Here is a 26,546-nt window from a genome sequence, read left to right as displayed (position 1 = left end):
CCTCCTGAGTAGGATTACAGGCCACGGCACACAGCTGGCATTCTTTCTTTTTTGGGAAACATCTTGTAAATAATCATCATTAGAATTTTTGAAAAGATTACTCTGCTTAGTTCATGGTTTCTCAACCTGGACACTGTTGATATTTAGAACTGAATGGTTCCTTCCTATTCATTGGATGTTACTAGTACTCTGCAAGTTGTGACAAACAGAAATGTTTCAGGTATTTGCCAAATGTTCAGTCTGGATCACTGGTCTAGACTGTAAACTTGATAGCAAGGGCCCTTTTTCTTGAGTCCCTAATGTAGGTTAGGTGCAAAAGAAATAAATCGATGTTGGTTAGAGGCATGGCTAGAGTAGTAAAACACCTGCCTAGCAAGCACAAGCACCTGAGTTCAAACCCCAGTACTGCCAAAAAAGAAAGAAAGAGAGGGGGGGAGAGAGAGAGAAAGAGAGAGAGAATTGAATCAATGTTTATTGAATAAGTAAACTAAACCTTATGATAAGGAAATCTCAGATTGTACCTTTTTCCTTCCTTCCTTTTTCTTCCCTCCCTTCCTTAATTTCTCCCTTCTCTTCCCTTCCCTTTGTCTCACTGTGTAGACCACGTTAGAATCAAACACTCCTCCTGCCTCAGCCTCCCAAGTACTGAGATTACAGTTGTGTACTGCTGTACCCAGCTAGCTTATCTCAATTCTAAAAAATATGAGATTATAGAGTAGAAAGTATAGCCTTACTGATATTGTTTCAGTATTAACATTAATAAAGTGATAAATATAGTTTCTATTCAATCTCATGTCTGTACAACCTATAATAATGAAGTCTAATTTATAGGGGGATTACATGGGTCATCTCCAACTATGAGGTGATTGCTCTCAGAGTTCAGAGGGTTTTAGTTTATCTTAAATTTTTATTTATTAATTTTTGTGATAGTAAGGATTGAACCTAGGACCTTGCACATGCTAACTTTCTTTCTTTTCTTTTTTTCATGCTGGGATTTCAACCTAGGGCCTTGTGCATGTTAAGTAAGCACTCTGCCACTAAGTTACATCCCCAACCTTAGTTTTAATTGTTATTTATTTTTATTATTTAATTAACTATTTTATTTTTGTTTGGGTTTTTTGTGACAGAGTTTGGCTATGGAGACCAGGCTGCCCTGCTGCCCTTGAATTCTTGATCTTTTTGCCTCAGCCTCCTGAGTGCTGAGAAAATAGGTGTGTACAACCACACCTGGCTAGGTTTTATATATATACATATATATATATATATTCATTTATTTATCTCTCTATATATGTATGTATATATTGGTGGTACTGGGGTTTGAACTCAAGTCCATACACTTGCTTAGTTAGGAGTTCTACCACTTGAGCCACTCATCTGGCCCTAGCTTTTATTTTTAAATGCATATAATTTTATAAGCCTAGCTATGAGTACTAATGATTATAAAAAATTTTATACACATAGTATATGTCTGTGAGGAGCTCATCACACTGTCTAATTTTGATGGCTAATTCTAATTCAAAATAATAACATGGTGAAACATTTAGAAATCTAGATATCAGAGTATGTTCAGTGAATAATAAGATCTCATAATCCAGCTATCATTATCTCCATGCAGGGAATATTCTCTTTCATGACCAAATAGCACAGCATATGTCTTTTCATTTCTTTAGGACCTCCAGCCAGCCTCTTCCAGCCGCCTCGCCGTCCTGGTCTTGGAACTGTTGGAAAACCAATTCGACTGTTAGCCAATCATTTTCAGGTTCAGATCCCTAAAATAGATGTGTATCACTATGATGTGGATATTAAACCAGAAAAACGGCCTCGTAGAGTCAACAGGTAAGGATTAAAAAGAGTAGACTTCTGGATATCTAAGTGTATATAATTTATATAACTTATTTATGATGTTTCATATTGTCCTCTGAATTCTTTCAGCATTTTGGCTTTGGTTTTAATCTAAGATGATAAGTTTCTTATGTAGTTATCCTACTTGGTTATTCTGTCAGAGTGATGTATATATCATCGATCAACCAGAAAATATATATTGAATAGAAAAGAAAGTTTACTCTTCAATGATCAAGGGTACTGGAGTTTATAAAAATAGATGAAGGCATTAATGTCTGTGGGAAATGGAACTCTCTAGAAATTCAAATCTTATTTATTAAGTGTTGGTATTGGACATGAGAAATATGTAAGAGATGTAAAAAATTGTCTTGGAGTACTGAAAAAAAATAAGCAGAGAGAAAAGCTCTGTTTATTTCTAGCATTATCCAAGAGGGGACCTAATGAGGTGATATAAATTTTGTAGTTGGTATAGCAGGAATTTGCCAGTTATGAAGATATGCCCTGTAGCAAAAGTAAGTTTACACTCATTTTCCTTTTCTCTATTGCCATGCAGTGATACTCAGTCTTTGATATTAAGATGCTTGCTTTCCTAAGAAAGCTCTTATTGTCAAGTGAACTATTTTGTGCTACTTGATTTTTTTTTTCTCATTCTAGAGCAAGAATTTGGCTTTCTGGTATAGTTCGGTGTTGTGTAAGCCTATAATTATTTGGCTGGTGTAACTGAGATCAGTCACAGCAGAAGTGGTTAGAATGGCTAACTCTGATTTTTTTCCCCCTCTCTTTCCTGTCACTTAGAATTTTATTTATGTATTTATATTTTGTTACCAATTGTATGAAGGGGTTTCATTGTGATATTTCCATACATACATACAATGGCTTAACTTCAATCCATTCAACAAATACTATGTCAAGTGCTTACCATGTGCCACGTATTGTTATTTGCTTTGGGAATGTGACATTAACAAAATAAGCAAGCAGAAGTATCTATTCTTGCCTTTTGGCTGGAACCAACACCTTCCTTTAATTCACCAAAACGATGAACACAAAGAGAAAGAGAAGAGGTACCCTATATATGTTTTCTAGGCCTTTGTGAAAACATGGAGTTGTTCCTTGGGCCATATACATGTGAATCCATGGGAAAGGTGATATTTGAGACATTAGAGGAATAGGTGCTGTTCTGAAAGGAACACCCCTAGCTGTTACCATGGCAAACCGGAAGAGTCTGCAGTGGCACTCACCATGCTGTTGGCATTGTCGTAAGCAAACAAGGATAAGGTTCTTGTCAAGAGAACTGGGGTGTATATAGAGCATATTAAGCACTCTAAAAGCTGAGATAGCTTGTTGAAAATGTGTGAAAGAAAATCATCAGAAAAAGAAGGAAGCGAAAGAGAAAGGTCCCTGGGTTCAGCTGAAGCATCAGCCTGCTCCTTCCAGAGAAGCACACTACATAGGGAAAAATAAGGAATTAAATGACCTCTAGACTGTTAAGGATGAATAAATAAATAAATAAAAGTAAAAAGTTTGAACCCTTGAGGAGTTTACATTCTAATGGAAAAGACCAAAACTAGATAAATAAGCAAACAAAAGATAACTTTTATTAGTTGGTGATTAGAGGTAAGTGTGATGAAAAATAAAGCAGGAATGGTGGCTGGATGTAACTCAGTAGTAGAGTGCTTGCCTACATGCATTGGCCCTAGGTTTGATCCCTGGCCCTGGCAATAAACAAACAAAGCAGGGAGGGAAGAAGAATAGGTTGGGGTGGGCCACTGAGATATATTCATTATATATTCATATATATGTGTATATATGCATGTAAACCTATGATAGGAGATGAGATTAGAGAAACTCCAGAAAGCCCCTTATCATGCAGAGTCTTGCAGGCAGTCATGGCATTTTAGCATTTATCATTTATTCTGGTGAAATGGGATTTGAATAAACATATAACATGATTTATTTCTTTTTATCCTTTTTTAGTATATATTAACTATACAGAGGGGTTTCATTGCTAGCTTAAGATTTTTGGTGGATTGCTCTGGCTGCTATGTTGAAAGTGGACCCTATCAAAGAAGGGTGAAAAGCAGGGAGATCAATTAGGAGACACTTGTCATGATTCAGGTGAAAAGTGATGGTGGCTGAGATTTGGGTAGTATAAGTAATAGTGATCAGAGTATTTTCGTTTGCGCTGGGAATTGAACCCAGGGTTTCATGCATGATAAGTATTATCTGCCACTGAACTACACCCATCTAGTCCCGGATTCTGAAAATGCTTTGAAGGTAATATCAGTAAGATTTACTGGTGGTTGAATATGGAGTGGTGTGAAAGAAAGGAATAGGTCATGATTAATTCCAGAGCTTTTGTCCTAAGCAAGTGGAAAAGGAGTTGCCATTTATCAGCTGGGGAAGACTCTGAGCAACCTACAGGGATGGCATGTTGGGACATATACCATGTGTTTTGAACATGTCAAGTTTGAGAGCTATTCTAGACATGCTAATGCAGCTGCTGAGCAGGAAGTTGAATATATGAGATTGAATTCACAAGAGACATCTGTGCTGGAGAGACATTTGAGAGTCATGAGCATGCTGGTGGCAAAGCCATGAGACTGGATGAGATCCATGTAGGAAGACAGAGTGGTAGAGAAAAATAGGACTCCAAGACTGAGCCCCAAGGCACTCTAATATTTAAAGATTGAGGAGATGAGGGAGTATCAGCAAGGAGAATGCATGTGGGATAGGAGAAAGTCAGGAAAGAGGTGCCTAGGAGGTGAAGGAAGAAATTTTAAGTTGGAAAGATGTATTATGAAATATTCAAGGATCATTGAATTCAGCAATGTGGAGCTAACTGGGGACCTTGGTAAGAGGAGTTTTGGTAAAAGATTCAACTGAGAAGGTTTGAAAGAGAAAGGGAAGAGTAACTCCTTCATAAGCTTTTGATACCAAGAGGAGTAGTGAGGAGGCTGGTGGAGTAGTTCGAGTGGTAGAGCTTCTGCCTAGCAACAAGTATGGGGCCCTGAGTTCAAACTTCAGTGCCACAAAAAACAAAACAAAACAAAAAAACAGAGAAAGAGGATGTTCAGAAGAGGAGAAAGTTAGGTCAAGAGAGTTTAATTTTGAGGGGAGGATACAACTGGGGTTTGAACTCAGGGCTTCACATTGCAAAGCAGGTATTCTACCACTTGAGCCATACCTCTAGTTCGTTTTGCTCTGATTATTTTGGAAATGAAGTCTCAGCAGCCTGGACTGACCTGGAACAGAGATCTTGTTGATCTCAACCTTCCAAGTAACAAGGATTACAGGCATGAGCCACTGGCTTCCAACTAAGAAAGTTCAATTTTTTTTTTTTTTTTTTAGTACTGGGGCTTGAAATCAGGGCCTACAGCTTGAGCCACCCCACCAGCCCTTTTTTGTGATGGGTTTTTTTCACGATAGAGTCTGATGAACTATTGCCTGGGCTGGCTTTGAACTGTGATTCTGCTGATCTCTGCCTCCTGAGTAGGTAGGATTATAGGCATGAACCACTGACACCTGGTCGAAAATTCATTTTTTTTTTAAGATAAGAGAAATTATGAGTATTTGTATGCTGAAGAGAATAATCAAAGAGAAAAACTGATGCTTTAAGAGAAAGAGAAATTCCTGGAAGGATATTCGTGAGCAGGTCAGTCAGTAGGCTTATTGTGTGACAAGCACATTTCTAAATATTTGTGTATCTATTTGCTTAGTGTCACCACCATTTGAGGTAGGTGCTATTATTGTATCATAATTTTATAAATGAAAAAATAGATATGTGAAAGAGTTAGTCACTTGTCCAAGGCCATGCAGTTCTGCCAGTTAATCATCAAGTGACCAGGGATAATTCACTTGCCATTCTGAATTTTTTCTTTCTTTTTTATCCTTTTGCCATACTGGGGATTGAACCCAGGGACTTAGGCATATTAGGCCTTGCTCTACTTCTGAGTTATTCCCCAGCCTGAATTTTCTTTTTTGAGGACAATGATCATTGCCCTGCTTATCTCAAGGATCTTGTGATGTTTAAATTACAATCAAGGGTAAATTGCTTGCCTAGCATGTGTAAGGTTCTATCCCTAGCACCACAAATAAACAAACAACCAAATAAATAAATAAATAAACCAAGGGAAAACTCCATGGAACAATGAACAGACACTTAAACAATAAAGGACAGGAATGTAAAACAGGTCTTGTTAAGGGGAGGGAATAGCAGGAGGGGGAATATGGTTGCGGTACTTTCCAAACATGTATGAATATAGAACATTGAAGCCTGTTGAAGTCATTTTAAGAAGGGAAGTGGGGGAAGAGGGAGGATAAAGGAAGGGGTGAACCAAATCAGGGTACAACATGTGTATACATGGAAATGTCACAACAAAACTCCCTGTACAACTATCATATACTAATCAAAAGTTTAAAAAAAAACACATGGTAAAACTATAGAGTGCATCAGATTTAAAATAAATCCCCCCAAATAAACATACTAAGATTAAAAAATAAATAGATAAATTTTGAGAGAGAGAGGGAGGAAGAGGGGAGAGAGAAGAAAGAGAAATGACAATAGAGGGAAAAATATTTCACTTTAAGGTCATAATTTAAGAATATCAGATGAGGACTGGTGGAGTGGCTCAAGCAGTTTAGTGCCTTTCTCAGAAGTGTGAAGCCCTGAGTTCAAACATCATTCGTGCCAAAAAGAATGTAAGATGAAAAATTATCCTTTTCTAGCGAAAAGAATGTATAGTTCTTAAGTTAGCCTTTTTTTTAAAGTGGGGAATATATGATATATTTCCCCATCCATCTTTTTTAGTTGCATGATATGGTTTGTAAATGTGATTTTCCCAAAGATTTCTGTTGCAGTCGTATTGATGCATTATCTAGCTGTTTTGGCTAGGAGATAGTCCTCACACGTGGAGCTCACGAATACTGATAAGACAATGTTCCTAACTTTTCATTAACTGTACCATTCAAAAATCTCAGACCCAAATCTGCCCATATTTTAAACTGCACCTTCCAATTTCCTTGCCATTGCATTTATTTCAGGGTCTGCATACAGTGTAACCTGGCATATTTGCAAAACCACTGAAATAAAACTCTGCATGCTTGATTGAGAGAAAGAAAGAATTTTGTTCTGAAAGTAACTATATCAGTAATCTGTTTGAAATAAGGATATTTTACAATAGTCCCCTGTTGGGAATTCCCTTCCTACTTGGGAGCTCTTTGGAATAAAACAAGACATTATGAAGAATAATAAATCTAGTACTAGCACCAGCCAGGTGCTGGTGACCATGTATGTAATCCTAGTACTAGGGAGGCAGAGATCAGGAGGATTGTGGTTTGAGGCCAGCCTGGACAAATAGTTCGAGAGACTCTATCTTGAAAATACCCAACACAAAAAGGATAGTGGAGTCGCTCAAGTGGTAGAGTACCTGACAAACAAGCATGAGGCCCTGAGTTCAAACCCCTGTACTACCAAAAAAAAAAAAAAAACCCAAAACAATAAAACTTGTATTAGACAAAAGGGTAGAGTTACTCATTGAATATCATGCATCTTAGATATGTTGATCCTCAGACTTCTGAATTCCTTTCTCTTTTCCAAAACCAGTACTCTTGAATAAGGATGTTGATGCCATAAGAAACTTATCCTTTGGTGATGAACATCAATGCTAAACTTAGATACTTCGCCCAGGTTATTCTCATAAGGCTGGATAGGAGAGGTTTTTGGAGAGAGGAATTTGAGAGGATGACATCAATATCATACTCTTTCCTTCTGTTATCATCTTATAGTTACTTTTGTTCACGTGCTGCTACCTTTTTTTAGTTATCTAATTTTTAATTACTTAAATCAATTACAATCTTGATTCTTACTTTTTCCCAGTGTATTGAACTGAATTGAGATGTTTAAGGTATGGTAATACTTTCCTTATGGTTCACCGTTTCTGAAAGCTAACCACCACTATCTCCATTACTGTTAAGGGAGGTAGTAGACACAATGGTGCGGCACTTCAAGATGCAAATATTTGGTGATCGGCAGCCTGGGTATGATGGCAAAAGAAACATGTACACTGCACACCCACTGCCAATTGGACGGGATAGGGTAAGTGTTACCAGCAAGAAATACTTAGGTTATTCAGTAGTAATTACATGTGACAAAATGTTTCTCTTTCTAGTAACACTTCAGTTCTTAGTGTTTTTCATAGTGATGATAGGTTTGTTATTCTTCCATATTTATTGCTTTTAGTTAACTGATAATTGAACATGAGATGAGCTGAGTATAGTTGTGTGTATCTGTAATCACAGCTACTGAGGAAGAAGAGGAAGGAGGATCTCAAGTTCCTATCTCAAAAACAAAATAAAAACACAAGGGTTGGGGGCATGTTAGAGCACTTGCTTAACAATCTTGAGGCCCTGAGTTAAATTCCCAGTAACACAAACAAGCAACAACAAAAATGATGCAAGTATTAGAATTTTGTTTGTTCATTTCTTGAGACAGTGTCTTACTGTGTAGCCAGGCTGGACTCAAGCTCTCAATCCTCCTGCCTCAGCTTCCCAAGAAGCTAGGATTATAGTTGTGTGCTACCACTCCAGGTTCCAGAAGTTTTTTATTATCTCTAACAGAAACTCTGTACCACAAAGCAATAGTTTCCCATACCTTGTTGCCCCAGCCCATGGCAACCACTATCCTACTTTTTGTTTCTATGAATTTGACTAGTTTATGTACCTCATAGGTAGATCCATACAGTATTTATCCTTCTTGTTTATTTCACATTGCATAAGTTTTCCAAAGTTCATCCATGTTGTAGCATCTACCTTATTTTTAACTAATGAATAATACTCCATATTGGACTGGAGGTATGGCTCAAGCAGCAGAGTACCTGCTTTGCAAACATGAAGCTCTGAGTTCAAACCTCAGTTCCACCAAAACCAATATTCCATATTAAATTCTTCTCCTATTTATGGACATTTATGTTGTTTCCAATGTTTTGAAATTGCAGATACTGTTAAGATAAACATCCTTATGCATATACCATATTGGATATTCTTGGGATCTTTCCCACAGCCTTTGTAAACACATATGTTTATATTTTCCCCTAGGTTGACATGGAGGTAACCCTTCCAGGCGAGGGTAAAGACCAAACCTTCAAAGTATCTGTTCAATGGGTATCAGTTGTAAGTCTTCAGTTGCTTTTAGAAGCTTTAGCTGGGCACTTGAATGAAGTCCCGGATGATTCAGTACAAGCACTTGATGTTATCACAAGGCATCTTCCCTCTATGAGGTTAGTACCTTGCTTTAGATCCTTTCCCACAAATGTCAGACTTTGTGGTAGGTTGTATTTAACCATTTGGAAGGTTTCTGCATTAGTCATAGTTCAAACTTGGTTTCAGTTTGTAAATTTGAAAATGAAGTGAAAGACCATTTAAGAGTTTATTGTGAAGAGTGCAAACATGTTTCTTCAGGTATACTCCGGTGGGCCGTTCTTTTTTCTCACCTCCTGAAGGTTACTACCACCCTCTGGGAGGGGGCAGAGAAGTTTGGTTTGGCTTTCATCAGTCCGTGAGACCTGCTATGTGGAACATGATGCTCAATATTGATGGTAGGCTAGAATGTCTTTACCCATTAACTCTTGGCTGTTGGTTTCTTGGTCCTTCCCTTTACCCTGAAGCTAAGTACCCTTCCTCTCTGTTTGTTAGTATCTGCAACTGCTTTCTACCGGGCTCAGCCTATCATTGAGTTCATGTGTGAGGTTTTAGACATTCAGAACATTAATGAACAGACCAAACCTCTAACCGACTCCCAGCGTGTCAAGTTTACCAAAGAAATCAGAGGTAGGTATTTGCAATGACACCATCTTGGAGAGGCAGCTCAGCAAATAGTCCGGGCTTCCATGCCAGCCTAGCTAGTTTTATCAATGGAACTTTGGGCATATTCCTTACTACTAAGAGTCTTGATTTATTCAAATTATTCATCTAAAAGAAAAAGATAATAATATGTACCTTTCAGTGTTGTTGTGAGAATTCAATGCAAAGCTCTCTAGCTTAGTACATGTCATGTATCACTCAGTTGAGGTTTTTTGTTTGTTTTTGGCAGTACACATATGGGGTTTGAATGCAGGGTCTTGCACTTGGGAGGAAGTACTCCATCACTTGAGCTAAGCCTCCAGCCTATCACTCAGGAAATATTACCCATACCTACTTAAAAACTTCTCTTTTAATAAAATAACAAGTAAATTTACTATTCATTTAGAATTTCTTCAATAGCTGAACATGGTAGTGCATACCTGCCATCCGAAGCTACTTGGGAGGCTGAGATCAGATGATCATGGTTCCAAGTCAGCCTGGGGAAAAAAAAAACCAAAAGACTTTCTTTTCTCTTTATTTGTTATAAGCTGTCCTCTCTCACTAGAGAATAAGCTTCATGAGAACTAGCTCTAGACCTGTTCTGAAAATAAATGTTAGAACATAGTTAATACTTAATATTTATTGAATGAATTAATAAGTTAAAGTTGGTTGAATAGCCAGGCATGGTGGTACATAGCTATAATCCCAGTACTCTAGATACTGAGGGAGGAGGATCAAGAATTCAAGGTCACCGTGAGCTACAGAGTAAGACCCTGTCTCAAAAAGAAAAAAGAAAGTAAGTAGTTTGAGTATCTAAGATCATCTGGGTCCTAACTTACTCTATTTAGCTGAGGCTTTTTGCCTATAAATGACAAAAATGACAAAATTATTCCCAGATTCTTAGAACTTTTTTTTTTTCAGTACTGTGTGTTTTTTTTTTTTTTTTCCAGTACTGGGGTTTGAACTCAGGGTTTACACCTTGAGCCACTCCACCAGCCCTTTTTCTTCTGTGATGGTTTTTTTGAGATAGGGTCACTTGAACTATTTGCCCGGGCTGCCTTGGAACCTCAATCCTCCTAATCTCTGTCTCCTGAGTAGCGAGGATTACAGGCATGAGCCACTGGCACCTAGCTCAGTACTATGCTTTGAACTTAGGGCTTCATACTTTCTAGGTCGGTGCCACAACTCCAGCCCCTTTTGCTCTGGTTATTTTGGAGATAGGGTTTCGCTTTTTGCCTAGATTAATCTGGACCTCTATGCTCTTATTTTACACTTTCCACTGTAGTTGGGATGACAGGTGCTGGCCATCATGCCAGTTTTTTTTTCATTGAGATGAGGGCTGATGAACTTTTTACAGAGTCTGGCCTCTAACCGTGATCCTCCTGATCTCAGCCTCCCAAATAGCCAAGTAGCATGAGCCACTGGCACCCGGCTAAATTCTTGCAACTTTTTTCCTGCTGTCCAGTGTCAAAACTTTTTGAAGACAATATTTGAATTTTTTAATTACTTCTATTAAAACTAGTATTTTGGCTTTTTTTTTTTAACTTCAGGTCTCAAAGTTGAGGTGACTCACTGTGGACAGATGAAACGAAAATACCGAGTTTGTAATGTGACTAGACGGCCAGCTAGTCATCAAACGTATGTTATTCTCATCTAAAATAATATAATAATTTGATAACAGAGAAGCTGCTAGAATCATTTGAGAAATCAGTATACTGTACTATAATTTTCAAGACCACCAGAATCTTCCATTTTATCACCAGTGTTTTAAAAAATGTTTTAGATATTTTTGATAGAGATATTTATAAAATATGTTTCTGTGTTCTTCAGCTTTTTTTTTTTTTCCTTTTTTGGTGGGACTGGGGTTTGAACTCACGGCTTTACTCTTGCAAAACAGGCACTCAATCTCTTGAACCACACCTCCAGTCTATTTTGCTCTGGTTATTTTGGAGATGAGGTCTTCTGAACTATTTACCTGAGCTGGCCTCAAACCTTGATCCTCCCAGTCTCAGCCTAGGATATCTCAGCTAGGATAACAGGCGTGAAGCACCAGCACCCACCTTCAGTTCACCTTTTAAACTGAGTGTGCTAAACGTAGATCAACTTTTGTTTAAGGGTGCAGCATCATGTATTACACTGTTATAATTCTGAATGCATGGCCTGAAGGGTGTATTGAGAACTAGAGGTCATAAAAGAGTGTCAGGAGAGGAGATGGAGGAGGGGCTCAAGTAGTAGAACACCTGCCTAGCAAGTGTGAGGCCCTGAGTTCAAACCCCAGTACTACCATAAAAAAAAAAGCTTGCATTTTTGTGTAGATTTTTCTCCCTCTCTTTGTAGTTGTCACTTCTTCTTGATGTCAGGATGTATGGCATGCCTCCAGGCATGTGTTCCTTTCCACCTCCTTAGTGTTACTTTTCTAATTACCCAACTTCTAATCCATTGAGTATGTGCCTAAGTGAGACAATATATATGAAAATCCTTTAAAATTACTATGTACGTAAGTTTTATTCTTATAGTCAAGATCATTAAACTTGTGTCTGGCAGAAACATAAATATTGATTTTTCTAAGTATATGGTATTAAGTTATTTTGGTTACTCAGACATTCTTTTATTCTCTGTCCTTATATTCTAACTTTGTTTTAACGTCCATGGTTCTTAATTTTCAAACTTCAGAATATATCAAGATCATCTGGAGGGCTTTGTTCTAGAAAGTCAAAATTTTCAGATGCCTTCTGGACAAATGAGGTCTTTTTATTCAGTCCGGCTCAAACAAACTCTTCGAAATTACCATATGTACAAATGTACATAAATTTCCAAAGAATTGTACAGCAGTATTCATGTACTGTTCATATTATTCTATTGACTTCATTCTCTAGGAAAAAGATGTTATCAAAACCTTTTGAAGTCACTAGTGAGAACTGTGACATTTGTTTCAAGAAGAACTGTGTCTTTGTTATGAATTACTTCACATGATCCTGTCAGAATAGCTAGATATACAGCCCTATATAGTCTTTGCTCAAAGATTTGAAGCATATAGACTTAAATATCACATAGATAATCCTCACAGCATTGTTCCTTTGTGGGTCTGAAATGGTTAAGAAAGCATGTGTACTAAGTATTTGTGATTTTTAAGTACTAAGTATTTGAGATAATTTAATCACTTAGATGAGCCAAATGAAGAGTCTCTTAAATCATGCCCTCCAGTTCATGCTACATATTATGGCACAATCTCAGTTTCATGTATTTGGTTTTGTTGCCTCCAAATCTACATGTATTTGTCCTGGTTTAGGAATCTGAAAATTTGGAGATTTACAAATGTATCCCTAACAACCATGTTACACTCATTTGAGAAAAAGTTCTCTTCAGCAAATACAACTCCTATGTGGATGACACCAAGTCCTAATTTGAATTTAATCATCTATAAGAAGCCAACAAGAGATTGTATTATTATCTTTTCTTTTAGTGGTACTGGGGTTTGAACTCAGGGCCACACACTTACTAGGTAGGCACTCTACCATTTCAGTCTATTCTCCTGGTTCATTACAAATTCTTTTAAAATTTTAACTAAAAAAAATTTTTTTTGGCGGTACTGGAGTTTGAACTCAGGGCCTCACACTTGCTAGGCAGGCACTCTACCATTTGAGTCACTCTGCCAGCTATTTAAATTAAAATTTTTTCTCATTTAAGCTTCAATGAATATGGTAAATTTCAATGGAATTGTTCTGTACAACACTAAAATGACTCAAGGGAAAAAATGAAAGATTGACCTTTGTTTTTGTTATTTATTGACTTACTTCTTTTTTTATTTGGTGGTGCTGGAGATTGAACCCAGGGGCTCGTGCATGCTAAGTATATTCTACCCACACTGAGCTACACTCCCCCTGACTGACCCTTATTTTTTAAGTGACTGTTCATTTATTTGTTTAGGGAAAAAAAAAGGAGAACTTAGATTTCTAAAAATATTCTCTCCTGTAGCTTTCCTTTGCAGCTAGAAAATGGTCAAGCTATGGAATGTACTGTAGCTCAATATTTTAAGCAAAAGTATAGCCTGCAGCTGAAATATCCCCATCTTCCCTGTCTCCAAGTGGGGCAAGAACAAAAGCATACATACTTGCCACTTGAGGTAAGATACATTAAATTTTCTTTTGCCGATCTCTTGAATTAGCTTAAAGAAAAGAAAAAAAAAAGAATATAGAATTTTAAACCTGTGGATTTCTATAATATTCTGGGAGATAACGTCAGTGTATAACAATTTTTAGTTTTCCATGAATTGAGGATGTACAATAGCTTGGTAAAGGCTTAAGACAGAGAATCCATGGGTACACAAACTGATTTCTCTCCGTCTCTGGCAGGTCTGTAATATTGTGGCAGGACAGCGATGTATCAAGAAGCTAACGGACAATCAGACTTCCACGATGATCAAGGCCACAGCAAGATCGGCTCCTGACAGACAGGAGGAGATCAGTAGGCTGGTCAGTAAGGCATGTTCTTCAGGGTTTGCCACCTCTAGTCTGGAAAAACACAAGAGTAAAACGTTCCTGACGGGACACGGTTACTCTTGGTTTTATATATGCAGGCTTTCCTGTTCTTTAGGTGAAGAGCAACAGCATGGTGGGTGGACCTGACCCATACCTTAAAGAATTTGGGATTGTGGTCCACAATGAAATGACAGAACTCACAGGCAGGGTACTTCCAGCACCAATGCTGCAATATGGAGGCCGGGTAAGCTTTTTATTTATCTCAGCAAGCTTGTCCCACACCAGTCAAAACAAGATTAAAATCCAAAGTTTTTCTAGTATGCAACATTGAATGTACCCAGAGTTGTACTCATTGTTGTCTTTTGTCTTCTGGTTTAAACTTAATCAAACTTTGTTTTTCCCTTCTCAACATTAAAATGGCCTTTCATTATAATGCCTTTTCTCTTTTCTTTTGTTTCTTCTTTTTGTTTTTTTAAAGAATAAAACAGTAGCCACTCCCAATCAGGGTGTCTGGGACATGCGAGGAAAACAGTTTTATGCTGGCATTGAAATTAAAGTTTGGGCAGTGGCTTGTTTTGCACCTCAGAAACAATGTAGGGAAGATTTACTAAAGTGAGTATCTTCATGTTTTCAGCTTATGAAAATACTGTCATGTGAATGTGCTGTGTACCCTGGTGCAAAATCCCTGACTCCCATAGTGATGCCATCTGGCCATGTGAACAAGACCTTGTATTACAGTAAATTGCAAACTTGGGACTTACAATAAGAAATGGACTCAGCTTCCATACATGAGGAGCAGAAATTTGGGAGTAGCAAACCCGAAGCAATGCTACTTGGCAAATCCTTCAGTTTTTAATAAAAGCTTTCTTTGATATTAATTGTATTTTTTCAGATAAGGATAAAAAATTAGTTGATTTTTAATCATTATAATTTACTAGTGAGCTTGTTTTACTTCAAGGTTACTAGCTAAGAGTATTGGTTCACATCAGTTGCAGCCATCTATATAGAGGAGGTTCATTAAAGGATGAAAAAAAAATCAAGAAAACAGAACTGGGATGAAAAAAAAGGAATCCTACAAGATTCTGGCAAATATACAAAAGAGATTATCCTGCCAGCTTTATGCATTTATTGAAGTAACTTCTTAAATCAAAAATTTTAAACTTCAAAATGGATTTTAAATGAGGATTTTTTTTTTTTTTGATGGGATTGGGGTTTGAATTCAGGGCCTTGTGCTTGCAAAGCAGGCGCTCTCCTAAGCAGGTGTAGCTAATTGAGCTACAACTCCAGTTCATTTTGCTTTGGTTATTTTGGAGTTGGGGGGTCTCAAAAACTATTTGCCTGAGCTAGCCTCAAACCTCAATCCTCCAGATCTCAGCCTCCCAAGTAGCTAGGATTATAGGTGTGAGCCACCGGGGCCTGGCTGATGACTTCTTTTGGTATTTATTGAACCAAGTTTGTTACAAGTTTGATTGTCAGTTGAAAATAAACCTATCTAACTTTTCTTGTACAACCTTACTAAAATTTGTATTACCTGAAATCTTGGCCCTCTTTTCAATATAGAATTATTGATTTCAATATTTTAAAACACCTTTGACCAAGAATGCATTTCTAATGCCTGAGGCCCACATGAGCCATAATTATTTAAAAATTCAAAACGGGGGCTGGGGTATAGGTCAGTGGTAGAGCACCTAACATGCATGAGGCCCTGGATTCAGTTACCAGTACCATAAAAAAAATAATAAAATAAAAATTCAAAATGGTAATTTGATTGCTTACTAATACAGATTCTTCTCTGTTATAACTGCCAGTCTATTTTTGGCAACTGGTTAAAGATTTCTTTGTTGACATGTGCACTGAAATGAAAGCACTGTGCCACTGGTTCTGTCTTAACAGGAGTTTCACTGATCAACTACGTAAAATCTCCAAGGACGCAGGAATGCCCATCCAGGGTCAGCCATGCTTCTGCAAGTACGCACAAGGTGCAGACAGTGTGGAGCCCATGTTTAAACATCTGAAAATGACATATGTGGGCCTACAGCTAATAGTGGTTATCTTGCCTGGAAAGACACCAGTGTATGGTATGAACCTTTTTAATGTTGAATGAGGAATGATTTCAAGTAGTGGGTTTGGTAGTCAGGATAGGCTAGGTAATGCTACAGCCACAAGTGACCAAATTCTCAATAATTCCAAACAACAAAGATTGTGGCTGAGGTTAGAGCTCAGTGGTAGAGCACTTGCCTAGCATTCACAGAGACTTAAGTTTGATCCCAACACTGCAAAAAACAAAAAACAACATTCCAAACAGCAAAGATTTATGTCTTGTTCCTCCTATGTGTCCAGTGAGATAGATGGTGGCCTCTTTGTGTTATCATGCTGTCAGTTCTATTCTGACACTCAACTTGACAGAACAGCCACTGTTTGGAATGTTCCTGTCCCCAACTTTCTTTTCTGTCTTACCCAGCCTGTGGGGACTTGCGGGGGAGGTAGGAGAGGGAACAGGGACAGGAAATGCTGTACAATCCTACCATAGTCCAAGAGGCTACCAGGAGAACTGGAATGTGTGGTGAAAAGCACTTAGGAATATCAGAGTGAGAGGAATGGCAGAGCCTCCCACTTCCAGAAGAGGATCTGGCTAGTCTGTATCCATTACAAAAAGAGTGATACAAAGTTCTTTTGGTTATCAGCTAAATCAAGATTGTGGGAACTAGACTAGGCTTTAGAGTTTATTAAATGTCTTCAGCCCTCTCTATTTTTGCTCCTTTTGTTGCCTTCTGTTTATCCCTAGCCCTTAGGGAAAAGAAAACTTAAAAAGGGCGGGTATGTATGTATGTGTTAAGAGGGAGAAGCTGGGGCGATTGATTCCTTTGCCAGATAAGTCATGTGGGAGAAGAAACCTCAAGGGACTGAGCGAGTGGTGGCAGGCAGCTCCAAAGAATAAAGGAGGCAGGCCAGCTTCCAGGCCTGCAGTAAGAGGGAGGAAGAGGACCTATTCAAATGGGGAAAAATTACACTGAGAGTTTAACGATGAAAGCACCAATGCAAGAGAAGCATCTAGCTCTATGCATAGTAGGTGCTCTGTCAATATTTTTTTTTCTTTACTCTTAATAATTAGGAGACTAGGACTGGTGGAATGGCTCAAACGGGACTGTGCCTGCCTAGCAAGTGTGAGGCCCTGAGTTCAAACTCCAGTGCCACCAAAAAATAAAAATAATAATAATAATTAAGAGACTAAACATTTTTAAATTAATTAATTTTTGTAGCGGAGGTGAAGCGTGTTGGAGATACCCTTCTAGGTATGGCCACACAGTGCGTCCAAGTAAAAAATGTAGTGAAGACTTCACCCCAAACTCTCTCAAACCTTTGCCTGAAGATAAATGCAAAACTTGGAGGAATTAACAACGTGCTTGTACCTCATCAAAGGTAAGACACTGAATTCTCTTTTTCCTACTTTAAAAAAAAAATCTTACTTACATAACTTATGATAAAGGACACACATTTCAACCAGGTGTTGGTGGCACATGTCTGTAATCCCAGCAGCATTCAGGAGGCTGAGGCAGGAGGATTGCGAATTTAAGGCCAACATGAGCTACATAGCAAGACCCTGTCTCAAAAAGTCAAGGGCTGGGATGTAATTTAGTGGTCGAGCGCTTGTTTGGCATGTGCAAGGCTCTGAGTTCCATCCCCAGGCCCACAAAAAAAAAACAAAAGAAAGAAAAGTAAGAAAGAAACAGGGTCTTAATGTGTTTTCCAGGCTGGCCAAGAACTCGTGCGTTCAAGTGATCATCCTGCTTTAGTCACCTGAGTAGCTGGAACTGCAGACATACACTACTGCATCTGACTTCTTTGCCCATTTTTAATATTGTGTTCTCAGTCTTTTTTTTTTAACTACTATTTTCTACTCTGTTAAATAGTGGCTTCTGATGAACAGGGTTTTTTTGGGTTTTTTGTTTATTTGCAATGCTGCCTAGCAAGCATGAGGCCGAGTTCAAACCCTGGTACTGCAAAATAAATAAATAAATAAAAACTAAATATATTCTCAAATGCTACATTTAAGAATTTATCAGGCTAGCGGCATGGCTCAAATGGTAGAGCACCTGTCTAGCAAGTGTGAAGCCCTGAGTTCAAACCCAGTACCACACACACACACAAAAGAATTTATTATATATGTATGTATATATCGGCAGTACTGGAAATTGAACTCAGGGCCTTGCACTTGCTAAGTAAGTTCTCTACCAGATGAGCCATGCCTCCCACCCCTACATTTAAGAATTAAAAAAACTTCATATAATATTCTATCTCACTCTTTCTTTTTAAGGCAGGGTCTTGCTATGTAGCCCAGGCAGGCCTTGCATTCACAGTCTTCCTGCCTCACCCTCCCAAGTGCTGTGATTACAGGTGTGTACTACCGTGTCTGATTTTTTTTGGCAGGCTTTTACCGAGAAGAATGCATGACTGTTTTCTCTCTTGATTCCTTATGTAGATAAATCAGTGCCAAATAAATGAATTCATTTTTTCAACAAATATTTATTGAATGTCATGTATGAACTAAGCAGTGTTCTAGGCACTAGGGGTATAGCAGTGACCAAGACAAAAAAAAAAGAGAAAAGAAAACAAACCCAAATTCCTACCCTCAGAGAATATATTTGTGCATGTAGACAAAAAATAAAATAAGTAAGTACAATATATAGTATAAATTATAAATACTATGGAGAAGAAATGAAATCAGGAAAAAAATAGATTTGATTCTCTTCTGTAAGTCTCACATTTTAAAAAGAATTGAGATTTTCTCTCAGTGAACACAAGTCCTGTCTTCTAAGATTGCACCTATGATTATGTCTGGTGACAGAATTTTCTAGACCCAAACTTTCTCACCTGTATGTGTAAGTGTGGCACCATCTCCTTAAATCTGAGCAGGCCCTCAGTGTTCCAGCAGCCTGTCATCTTCCTGGGAGCAGATGTCACGCACCCACCAGCGGGGGATGGTAAGAAGCCCTCCATTGCAGCAGTGGTGGGCAGCATGGATGGCCACCCCAGCCGGTATTGTGCCACAGTCCGGGTGCAGACATCCAGGCAGGAGATCTCCCAGGAGCTCCTTTACAGCCAGGAGGTCATCCAGGACCTGACTAACATGGTTCGAGAACTGCTGATCCAGTTCTACAAGTCTACTCGCTTCAAACCCACTCGGATCATCTATTACCGCGGAGGGGTGTCTGAGGGACAAATGAAACAGGTACTCACACTAGCCCAGGGTTGCCCTTTGGGACTTCTGAGAATCTGATGGACTTTCCTCCTGTTTGTCATTCAGTACATCAAATCTGAGGGATTGTAAGTGAGTTCTCAATGACATGTTATTCTATTTCTGTCTCCTAGGTAGCTTGGCCAGAACTAATAGCAATTCGAAAGGCATGTATAAGCTTGGAAGAAGATTACCGGCCAGGAATAACATATATTGTTGTGCAGAAGAGACATCACACTCGACTCTTCTGTGCAGATAAAACAGAAAGGGTAAGAAGACAGTGCAAGCTTCATTGTCCGATGCTGTGATAAGCCAATGTGGTTTTGAGTGGACTGTTACACATTTTTCTTCAAAATTGGAAATGCCAAATAATACTCAATAAGTACATAAACCAACTGCACTTACGTTTAGATGATCAGTTCTGAATAATACAAGTTTAAAAAATGAATATTTTTTCTTGTGTGACAGAAGTTCTGGTTTCTGTGGTTTTTTTTTTTTTTTTTTTTGAGGGGTGTTAATTAGAAACATGCTAGGTACATTATAGTGACAAGCAACTTCACAGGGGAGGGATGTGTGTGTGTTGCTGGGGATCAAATAAGCGGTTTGCCCAATTATATTGTTATTGCCTAAGCCACAGTTTTAAGGCATAAAGAAGAATTTCTCTCTCAAAAGATTGTATATATAAGTGTGGGGTTACAAATGCTGAATGATTATGATTTCATACTTATTAACCATGGACGAGTTACTTAACTCTAAGCCATAAGACAAATTTATAATTGTTTGACTTAGGATTTTTCAGCTTTATGATGGGGTGAAAACATTCCACATTCTGTAGTAACTGTGCTTTGAATTTTGAGGCTTGATCTTTTCCTAGGCTAGTGATACGCAGTGCAATGTTCTCTCACAATGCTGGGCCCTGGCAGCCAGCCACAGCTCCTAGTTTGCCAAATGATCACATGAGTAAATAATTGATACTCTGTGGCATACTATGTTGCTAAACTATGATATTCAGAAGGTTAAAGTAGATTAAATGATTTTTATTTTTTCAGCCATACTGGGGTTTGACCTCAAGGCCTCATGCTTACTAGTCAGGTGCTCTGTTCCTTGAGCCATGCTACTAGGTGCTCCCGCCCTTATTTTGTCTTTAGTCATTTTCACGTAGGGTCTCGCTTGAATGCCCTGTCTGCCCTGGACCACTATCCTATTAGTGCTTCTGGCATAGCTGGGATGACAAGTGCATAGTAACATGCCCAGCCTGTATTGTTTAAGATGGGGTCTCGCCATCTGTTTACTGAAGCTGTCCTTGAACTGCAGTCCTCCCAAGCTTTACCACCTGAATAGCTAAGCTTACAGTTGTGCTCCACTAAATGAATTTTTGATTTATGAAAATTTCAACTTACAATGGATTTATTGAGACAAAACCCCTTCATAAGATGAGGAGCACTTATATTCTCACCTGTAAAATGTGATTAAAAATAACATCTACTCCAGGCACCAATGGCTCATGGCTATAATCCTAGCTACTTGGGAGGCTGAGATTGGAAGGATCACAATTCAAGACCAGCCCCAGTAAATAGTTCATAAGACCCACATCTCTAAAATAACCAGAGCAAAATGGACTGGCGGTATGGCTCAAGTGGCAGGGCTGCTGCTTTGTAAGCATGAAGCCCTGAGTTCAAACCCCAGTCTCACATAAATAAATAAATATATAAATAAATAAAAAAGAATAACATCTATTTCAGTGGTACCTGCTTTTAATCCCAGTACTTGAGAAACTGAGGCAGGAGTATTGAGAGGTCTAGGCCAGCCTGAGCTATGTACTGAGAGGCTATCTAAAAAGAAAAAAGAAAGAAAGAACAAAACCTATCTCATGGGGTATTGTAAAGATTAAATTAGCAGCTGGGCACTAATTAGTAAATGAATGTTAATTTGGGGTATAGTTCCCAGCACTTGATAAGAGACTTTTTGTGTTATCTATTTATAATCTGACATTTATGTGTAAACTGGGTAAGTTGCAAGTACATAGTATTACATAAATTTGCTTCTTCAATATTGTTTATGACATTCTTGATTATTCTATGTTGGCCAGGCCTGTCCCAGGAAGACTAGATCTTTCTGTTGCCTAATCTGTAGTCTCATTGGTCACATCCATTATTTTCTAGTACACCCTTAGTTTTTTTGTCTCTATTCCAAGAATGAGCAGTTTATTTCTGGTTCCTGAATCGTAAGAGAACTAAAGTTTTTTTTCTCCTTGGGCTTCAGGTCTACCAGTCAGTTTCATTTAAAACCATTGTCTTCTAAATTGCTCAAATTCTGACTCAATCATACTTCTTAGATTTTGCTAATACAAATTCTCTGAAGGCTTGTCTGAACTCTTGGCAGGAAATAACCTTCACTGTTATGTCTTCCTCTCCACCACTCTGTAAATTTGCTGTCTATGTAACTTTAGGATCTGAATTATCTCTTTTTATTTTCAGTGTTGGGGATGGAATCCAGGGCCTTGAACATGCTAGGCTCTCTACCAGTTATCTACATATCCAGCCCCTGAATTACCTTTCTAAAATCCCAAACTGTCCTACAGTTCTGTTCTTTACCATCCAGTGTCACTAACCTTTCAAGGTTGACAGTCCCAGTTCTTGGTTTATTTTGTACCCCTGGCCCTTATCAACATCTCCAGTTCTCTGAACATTCCTCTCACCAATCTCCATCTCTGAATCAGTCCACCTGACCATTTCCTTTGCTTCTGCTTTCAGGCTGATAGGAGTTGCTTGCAGGGGGCAAAGGGGATTCTGGGTGGGTGGAGAAGACGCTCTATAGGCAGTGTATCAGGCACTGCACAGTCTTGCAGCGGTAACAACAAAAAAAGCAATCTTGTTTTTTGTTTTAGTTCTTGTTCACATCACATATTCACTGTGGTTCTTCCTCAGCTGACTGTGTTGTCCTCACTTTGGAACCTAGGTTGACAGAGGTGTGTATGTGAAACCTTGCCAGTCATTGTGGCAGAAGCAGAAAAATGATACATGACAAGCCAGTGCTGGCTCTTAAAGTTTCTGCTCAGAAGTAACACATTTCAGGTTACATTTTATCAGCCAAAGCAAGTCACATGGCCACTCCTGAGATAGTTGGGTGGGGATGTCTAATCCTCCCCCAGGGAAGGGCATAGGAATATTTGGCACCAGTTATACAATCTACCACAGGCATTTCAAACAAAACGCATCTAAACCTTCCACCTACTGTTTTATCTCCATCCAAAACCTATTCCTCTCCCAAGTTTCCTTTTATTCTCTTACTTGGCATCATTGTATCTTATGTCAGATAAACTGGAAATTTCAGAGTTGGCATTTAATTCTCCTTTCCTCTTGGCCCCTCATATCCAATTGGTCAAATAGTCCTCTGTGTTCTGCCCTGAAATCTCTCTGGTCTCAAATTTCCTCTTGCGTGTTCCCACTGCCCTAGGCAGAATTCATCTGCATTGCAAGAGACTTCATTCCTCCTTCATGAGTGTGTTCTCCATTCTGTTGTCAGGGATGGGTTTTTAAAACACACTCCATTGCCACCCCACTGCTCAAAAATCTTCAAATAAAAAAAGGAGCGGGGGCAGGGGCATGGCTCAAGGGGTAGACCTCCTGCCTAGCAAATATAAGGCCCTGAGTTCAAACCCCAGTAGGGCAAAAAACAAGACAAAACAAAAAAAATCGCACTTCATGTATTCTCCCATTACTCATCACTTTCTTTTGCTCCTCAGTTTTTTTTCCCAGGGGAGCCAAACAACATTTTTATTTCCGCTTTGACCATGACCCAAAATGACCACATCTATTCTACCCCTTCTTTTTGTGTGTGTTTCTTTTTTTTTTTTTTAATATCTCTTTTCATTATTTCTATTAAGGTATAATATAGGAACAGTAAAACTTTTTAGAATGTAGTTTTAGGGCTGGAGGTATGGCTTAAGTGGTAGAGTGCCTACTTATCAAGAATGAAACCCTGAGTTCAAACCCCAGTACTGTAAAAAAAAAAAAAATAGAGTATAGTTTTAGTTTAGTAGGTAGTTTAGACAATGATTATTTGTTCTGTAACCAACACCGCAATAAAGATATATAAATTCCGTCACATCAGAAAAATCTCATGTACCTATTGTCCTTAACCTTTCCTTTACTCCTAACTGTTGTCAAGCATTTGTTTTGAATTCTGTCCTATGATTTTGCCTGTTCCAGAATGTCGTAGAAATAGAAATGTGTAATCTTTGACTTTTTCACTTAGTATAATGCTTTAGAGATTCATTCACATTATGTGTATATCAATAATGTGTGTCTTTTTATTGCTGAGTAGTAGTTCATGATATGGATGAGATACAGTTTGCTTATCTATTCCTGGGTTTAGGAATATTTGGAGTGTTTTCAATATTTATCTCACCTTTTTTTTTTTTTATTGGCAGGAAATTGGACTCAGGTCCTCATGCTTGCTAGGCAAGTGCTGTACCACTTCAGCCAGGCCCCCGTCTACTTCTCCTCCTCCTCCTCCCTCCTCCTCCTCCTTCCTCTTCTTCTTCTTCCTTCTTTTTTTTTTTTTTTTTTTGAGAGAAGATGTTGCTATATAGTCCAGGCTGTCTTTGAACTTGCTATGTAGCTCAAGCTGGTCTCAAACTTACAGTTCTCCTGCCTTAGCCTTCCATTTCAATTCCTACTTGTCCTATATAACATGGTTCAACTACTCCCTTCACACCAGGTTTCCAGGTGCCCTTATTGCACTGTATTGCAATGCTTTCATTGTGATCTCCTGCAGATGCAGGAAGGCAAGTGCATTTGTTCTTTCTGCTTCTGGCTCTCATCCCCAGCATTCATGGCAGAGCCCAGCACACGAGCACTCAAACAGTAGTTGTTGAATTGAATGTGCCTGATTCCTTTTTCTCTGAGGCATCATATCATTAGGCTGTCATTTGAAGAACCCTAAAGATTCTTTTAGAAGAGATTTCTATGATCAGATAAGTTAGAGATGTACCATATAATACCATATACTTTGTTGTCTTCTTAAAGATTATACATGACTAAATAAAGGTTATGAGAAATTATACAATTTTAAAAAGCCTTTTTTTTTTTTTGGAGAGACAGGGGTTTGAACTCAGTGATTCGCACTTGCAAAGCAGGTGCTCTATAGCTTGAGTCACACCTCCAGCTTTTTTGCTGTGGTTATTTTTTATTTTTTGATGGCATTGGGATTTGAACTCAAGGCCTCACACTTGCTAGGCAGGTGCTCTTACCATTTAGGCCACTCCACTAGCTCTTGCTCTGGTTATTCTGAAGATGGAGGTCTCACCAACTTTTTGACCAGGCTGGTTGGAATCTTGATCGTCCCAATCTCAGGCTCCCAAGTATCTAGTATTACAGGTGTGAACCACCAGTCCCTGGCGTTTTCTTTTCCTTTTCTTTTTGAGTGCTGGGGATCAAACCCAAACCCAGAGTCTTAAACATGCCAGACAGGTGTCATACCATTGAAGTACACCACAGAACCCCTAGAAAAGCCTTTTAAACGTCGTTGGTTTAACTTGGTGTTCCTTAAGTTGGTTTGACCATAAAACACCTAAACACATCCTACAAAACTAATATTCCTAAAGAATACATTTTGGGGAAAATTGCTAGAATCTATGGGGGATTCCATTCCAAGACCCTCCAGTGAGTACCAAATCCTATATATACTGTTTTTCCCTATATGTACATACCTATATAATGTTTAATTTATAATTTAGGCACAGTAAGAGATTAACAACAATAACTAATAATACAGTAGAGCCATATATTGTAATAAAAGTTATATGAATGTCGTCTCTCTCTTTCTCAAAATATCTTCATTCCTCATTAAACTGCAATAGTGGTTTTTGGACCCTGGTTGACACCTCCAACCTTTAACTGGGAATCAAAACCAGGATAAAGTGTGGCTACTGTTTGTCATACTTCCTCTGGTCCAGCTAGATACCCAAGATTACATATGAATTTGATGAAAGGAAGTACTCAGAGTTATTGTACACATTGTTGTATAATCAAATGGAGCTAAATAAACTCCTGTTGGAATTTATGTCTCTGTGCTAATAAATTTCCTCATACTGAACTCTGATGTGCAAAAGAGGAGGTGACCAACTAGCAAGATTTAATTCTGACTCTGGTAAACACATTTCTGAAGTTTTCCTCTCCACCTTCCTAGGCATTTGATTTTAGTGTTTAGGCCATAGAAGAACCTTAGAGTGCTTTCGAAGTACAAAAGATCCACCACCTAATTTTGTAGATGATTAGACTGAGGTACACATATATTCTGCTTTGATCAAGGTTTGTAGTTGTGAGGCTAGGTGCAGATCTGAAATTGACCTATTGATCTCTTTTTGATACCATAAAAGTCTCAGTTTTGCTTAAGCCGGTGACCACTTCAAAGATTCATTCATCTTAACTTTTACTAAAAGTTGTGGATATTTTTTTCCTCCCAAGTAAGGAATAAAACTGATTTTTTTTCCTCAGGAAGTTTATCTGTCTTCAATATGTGTGTATGTGTATGTGTGTGTGTGTGTGTGTGTGTGTGTGCGCGCGCGTGTGTGTGTGCGTGTGTGTGTGTGTGCGTGTGTGTGTGTGTGTTTGTGTGCTGGAAGTGGAACCTAGGGCCTTACTCATACTAGGCAAGCACTCTATCACTGAGCTACACCCCAAGCTTTATGAATGTTTGTTTGATTTTTTTCCCCCTCTGTGAACATACCAGTGTATCATCTATAAATAAATGATAATACTGAAGCACAAAACCACAGTTAAAATCTTTCTTTGTCTGGATTTTCCAAGAGAGATCCTGAGGCCTATTTGCTTGAGAAAATACTGTAGGATGAAATGGTTGTGCAAAGGGAAAGTTACAGTGGGATCCAACACTTGAATTAAACTAGTTTTCAAAACTTTGCTTATGAGCAGCTTACCAACTTGTTACCAGTTAACATACCAAAGAAAAAAATTGGCCTGAGCACAGCTTGGCACTCTGATGACTAATTACATTGTTTTTTTAAACAGGTGGGGAAAAGTGGCAATGTCCCAGCAGGGACTACAGTGGACAGTACCATCACACATCCATCTGAGTTTGACTTTTACCTCTGTAGTCATGCAGGAATTCAGGTAATTTGCAAATTGGTCCAA

The 26,546-nt window shown here is 38.5% G+C and overlaps 1 protein-coding gene across 1 annotated transcript in view; it reads left to right on the top strand.

The window, feature by feature from the left end:
- LOC109683640 (protein argonaute-4) overlaps positions 1-26,546 on the top strand; it is a 39,073-nt gene that overhangs the window by 5,921 nt on the left and 6,606 nt on the right. The window contains exons 2-16 of the mRNA XM_074080594.1: positions 1,671-1,836; positions 7,816-7,936; positions 8,935-9,116; positions 9,298-9,434; positions 9,532-9,666; positions 11,229-11,316; positions 13,654-13,801; positions 14,031-14,150; positions 14,272-14,400; positions 14,635-14,768; positions 16,050-16,234; positions 17,417-17,576; positions 19,071-19,386; positions 19,527-19,661; positions 26,424-26,525. Of these exons, the coding sequence (XP_073936695.1) occupies positions 1,671-1,836; positions 7,816-7,936; positions 8,935-9,116; positions 9,298-9,434; positions 9,532-9,666; positions 11,229-11,316; positions 13,654-13,801; positions 14,031-14,150; positions 14,272-14,400; positions 14,635-14,768; positions 16,050-16,234; positions 17,417-17,576; positions 19,071-19,386; positions 19,527-19,661; positions 26,424-26,525 (2,258 nt within the window). The remainder of the gene's footprint in view (positions 1-1,670; positions 1,837-7,815; positions 7,937-8,934; positions 9,117-9,297; positions 9,435-9,531; positions 9,667-11,228; positions 11,317-13,653; positions 13,802-14,030; positions 14,151-14,271; positions 14,401-14,634; positions 14,769-16,049; positions 16,235-17,416; positions 17,577-19,070; positions 19,387-19,526; positions 19,662-26,423; positions 26,526-26,546) is intronic.

This window comes from Castor canadensis, chromosome 7, assembly GCF_047511655.1.
Source record: "Castor canadensis chromosome 7, mCasCan1.hap1v2, whole genome shotgun sequence".
NCBI lineage: Eukaryota > Metazoa > Chordata > Mammalia > Rodentia > Castoridae > Castor > Castor canadensis.
The sequence above is the reverse complement of the archived record's forward strand: the minus strand, read 5'-3'. Positions and strand labels throughout refer to the sequence as shown.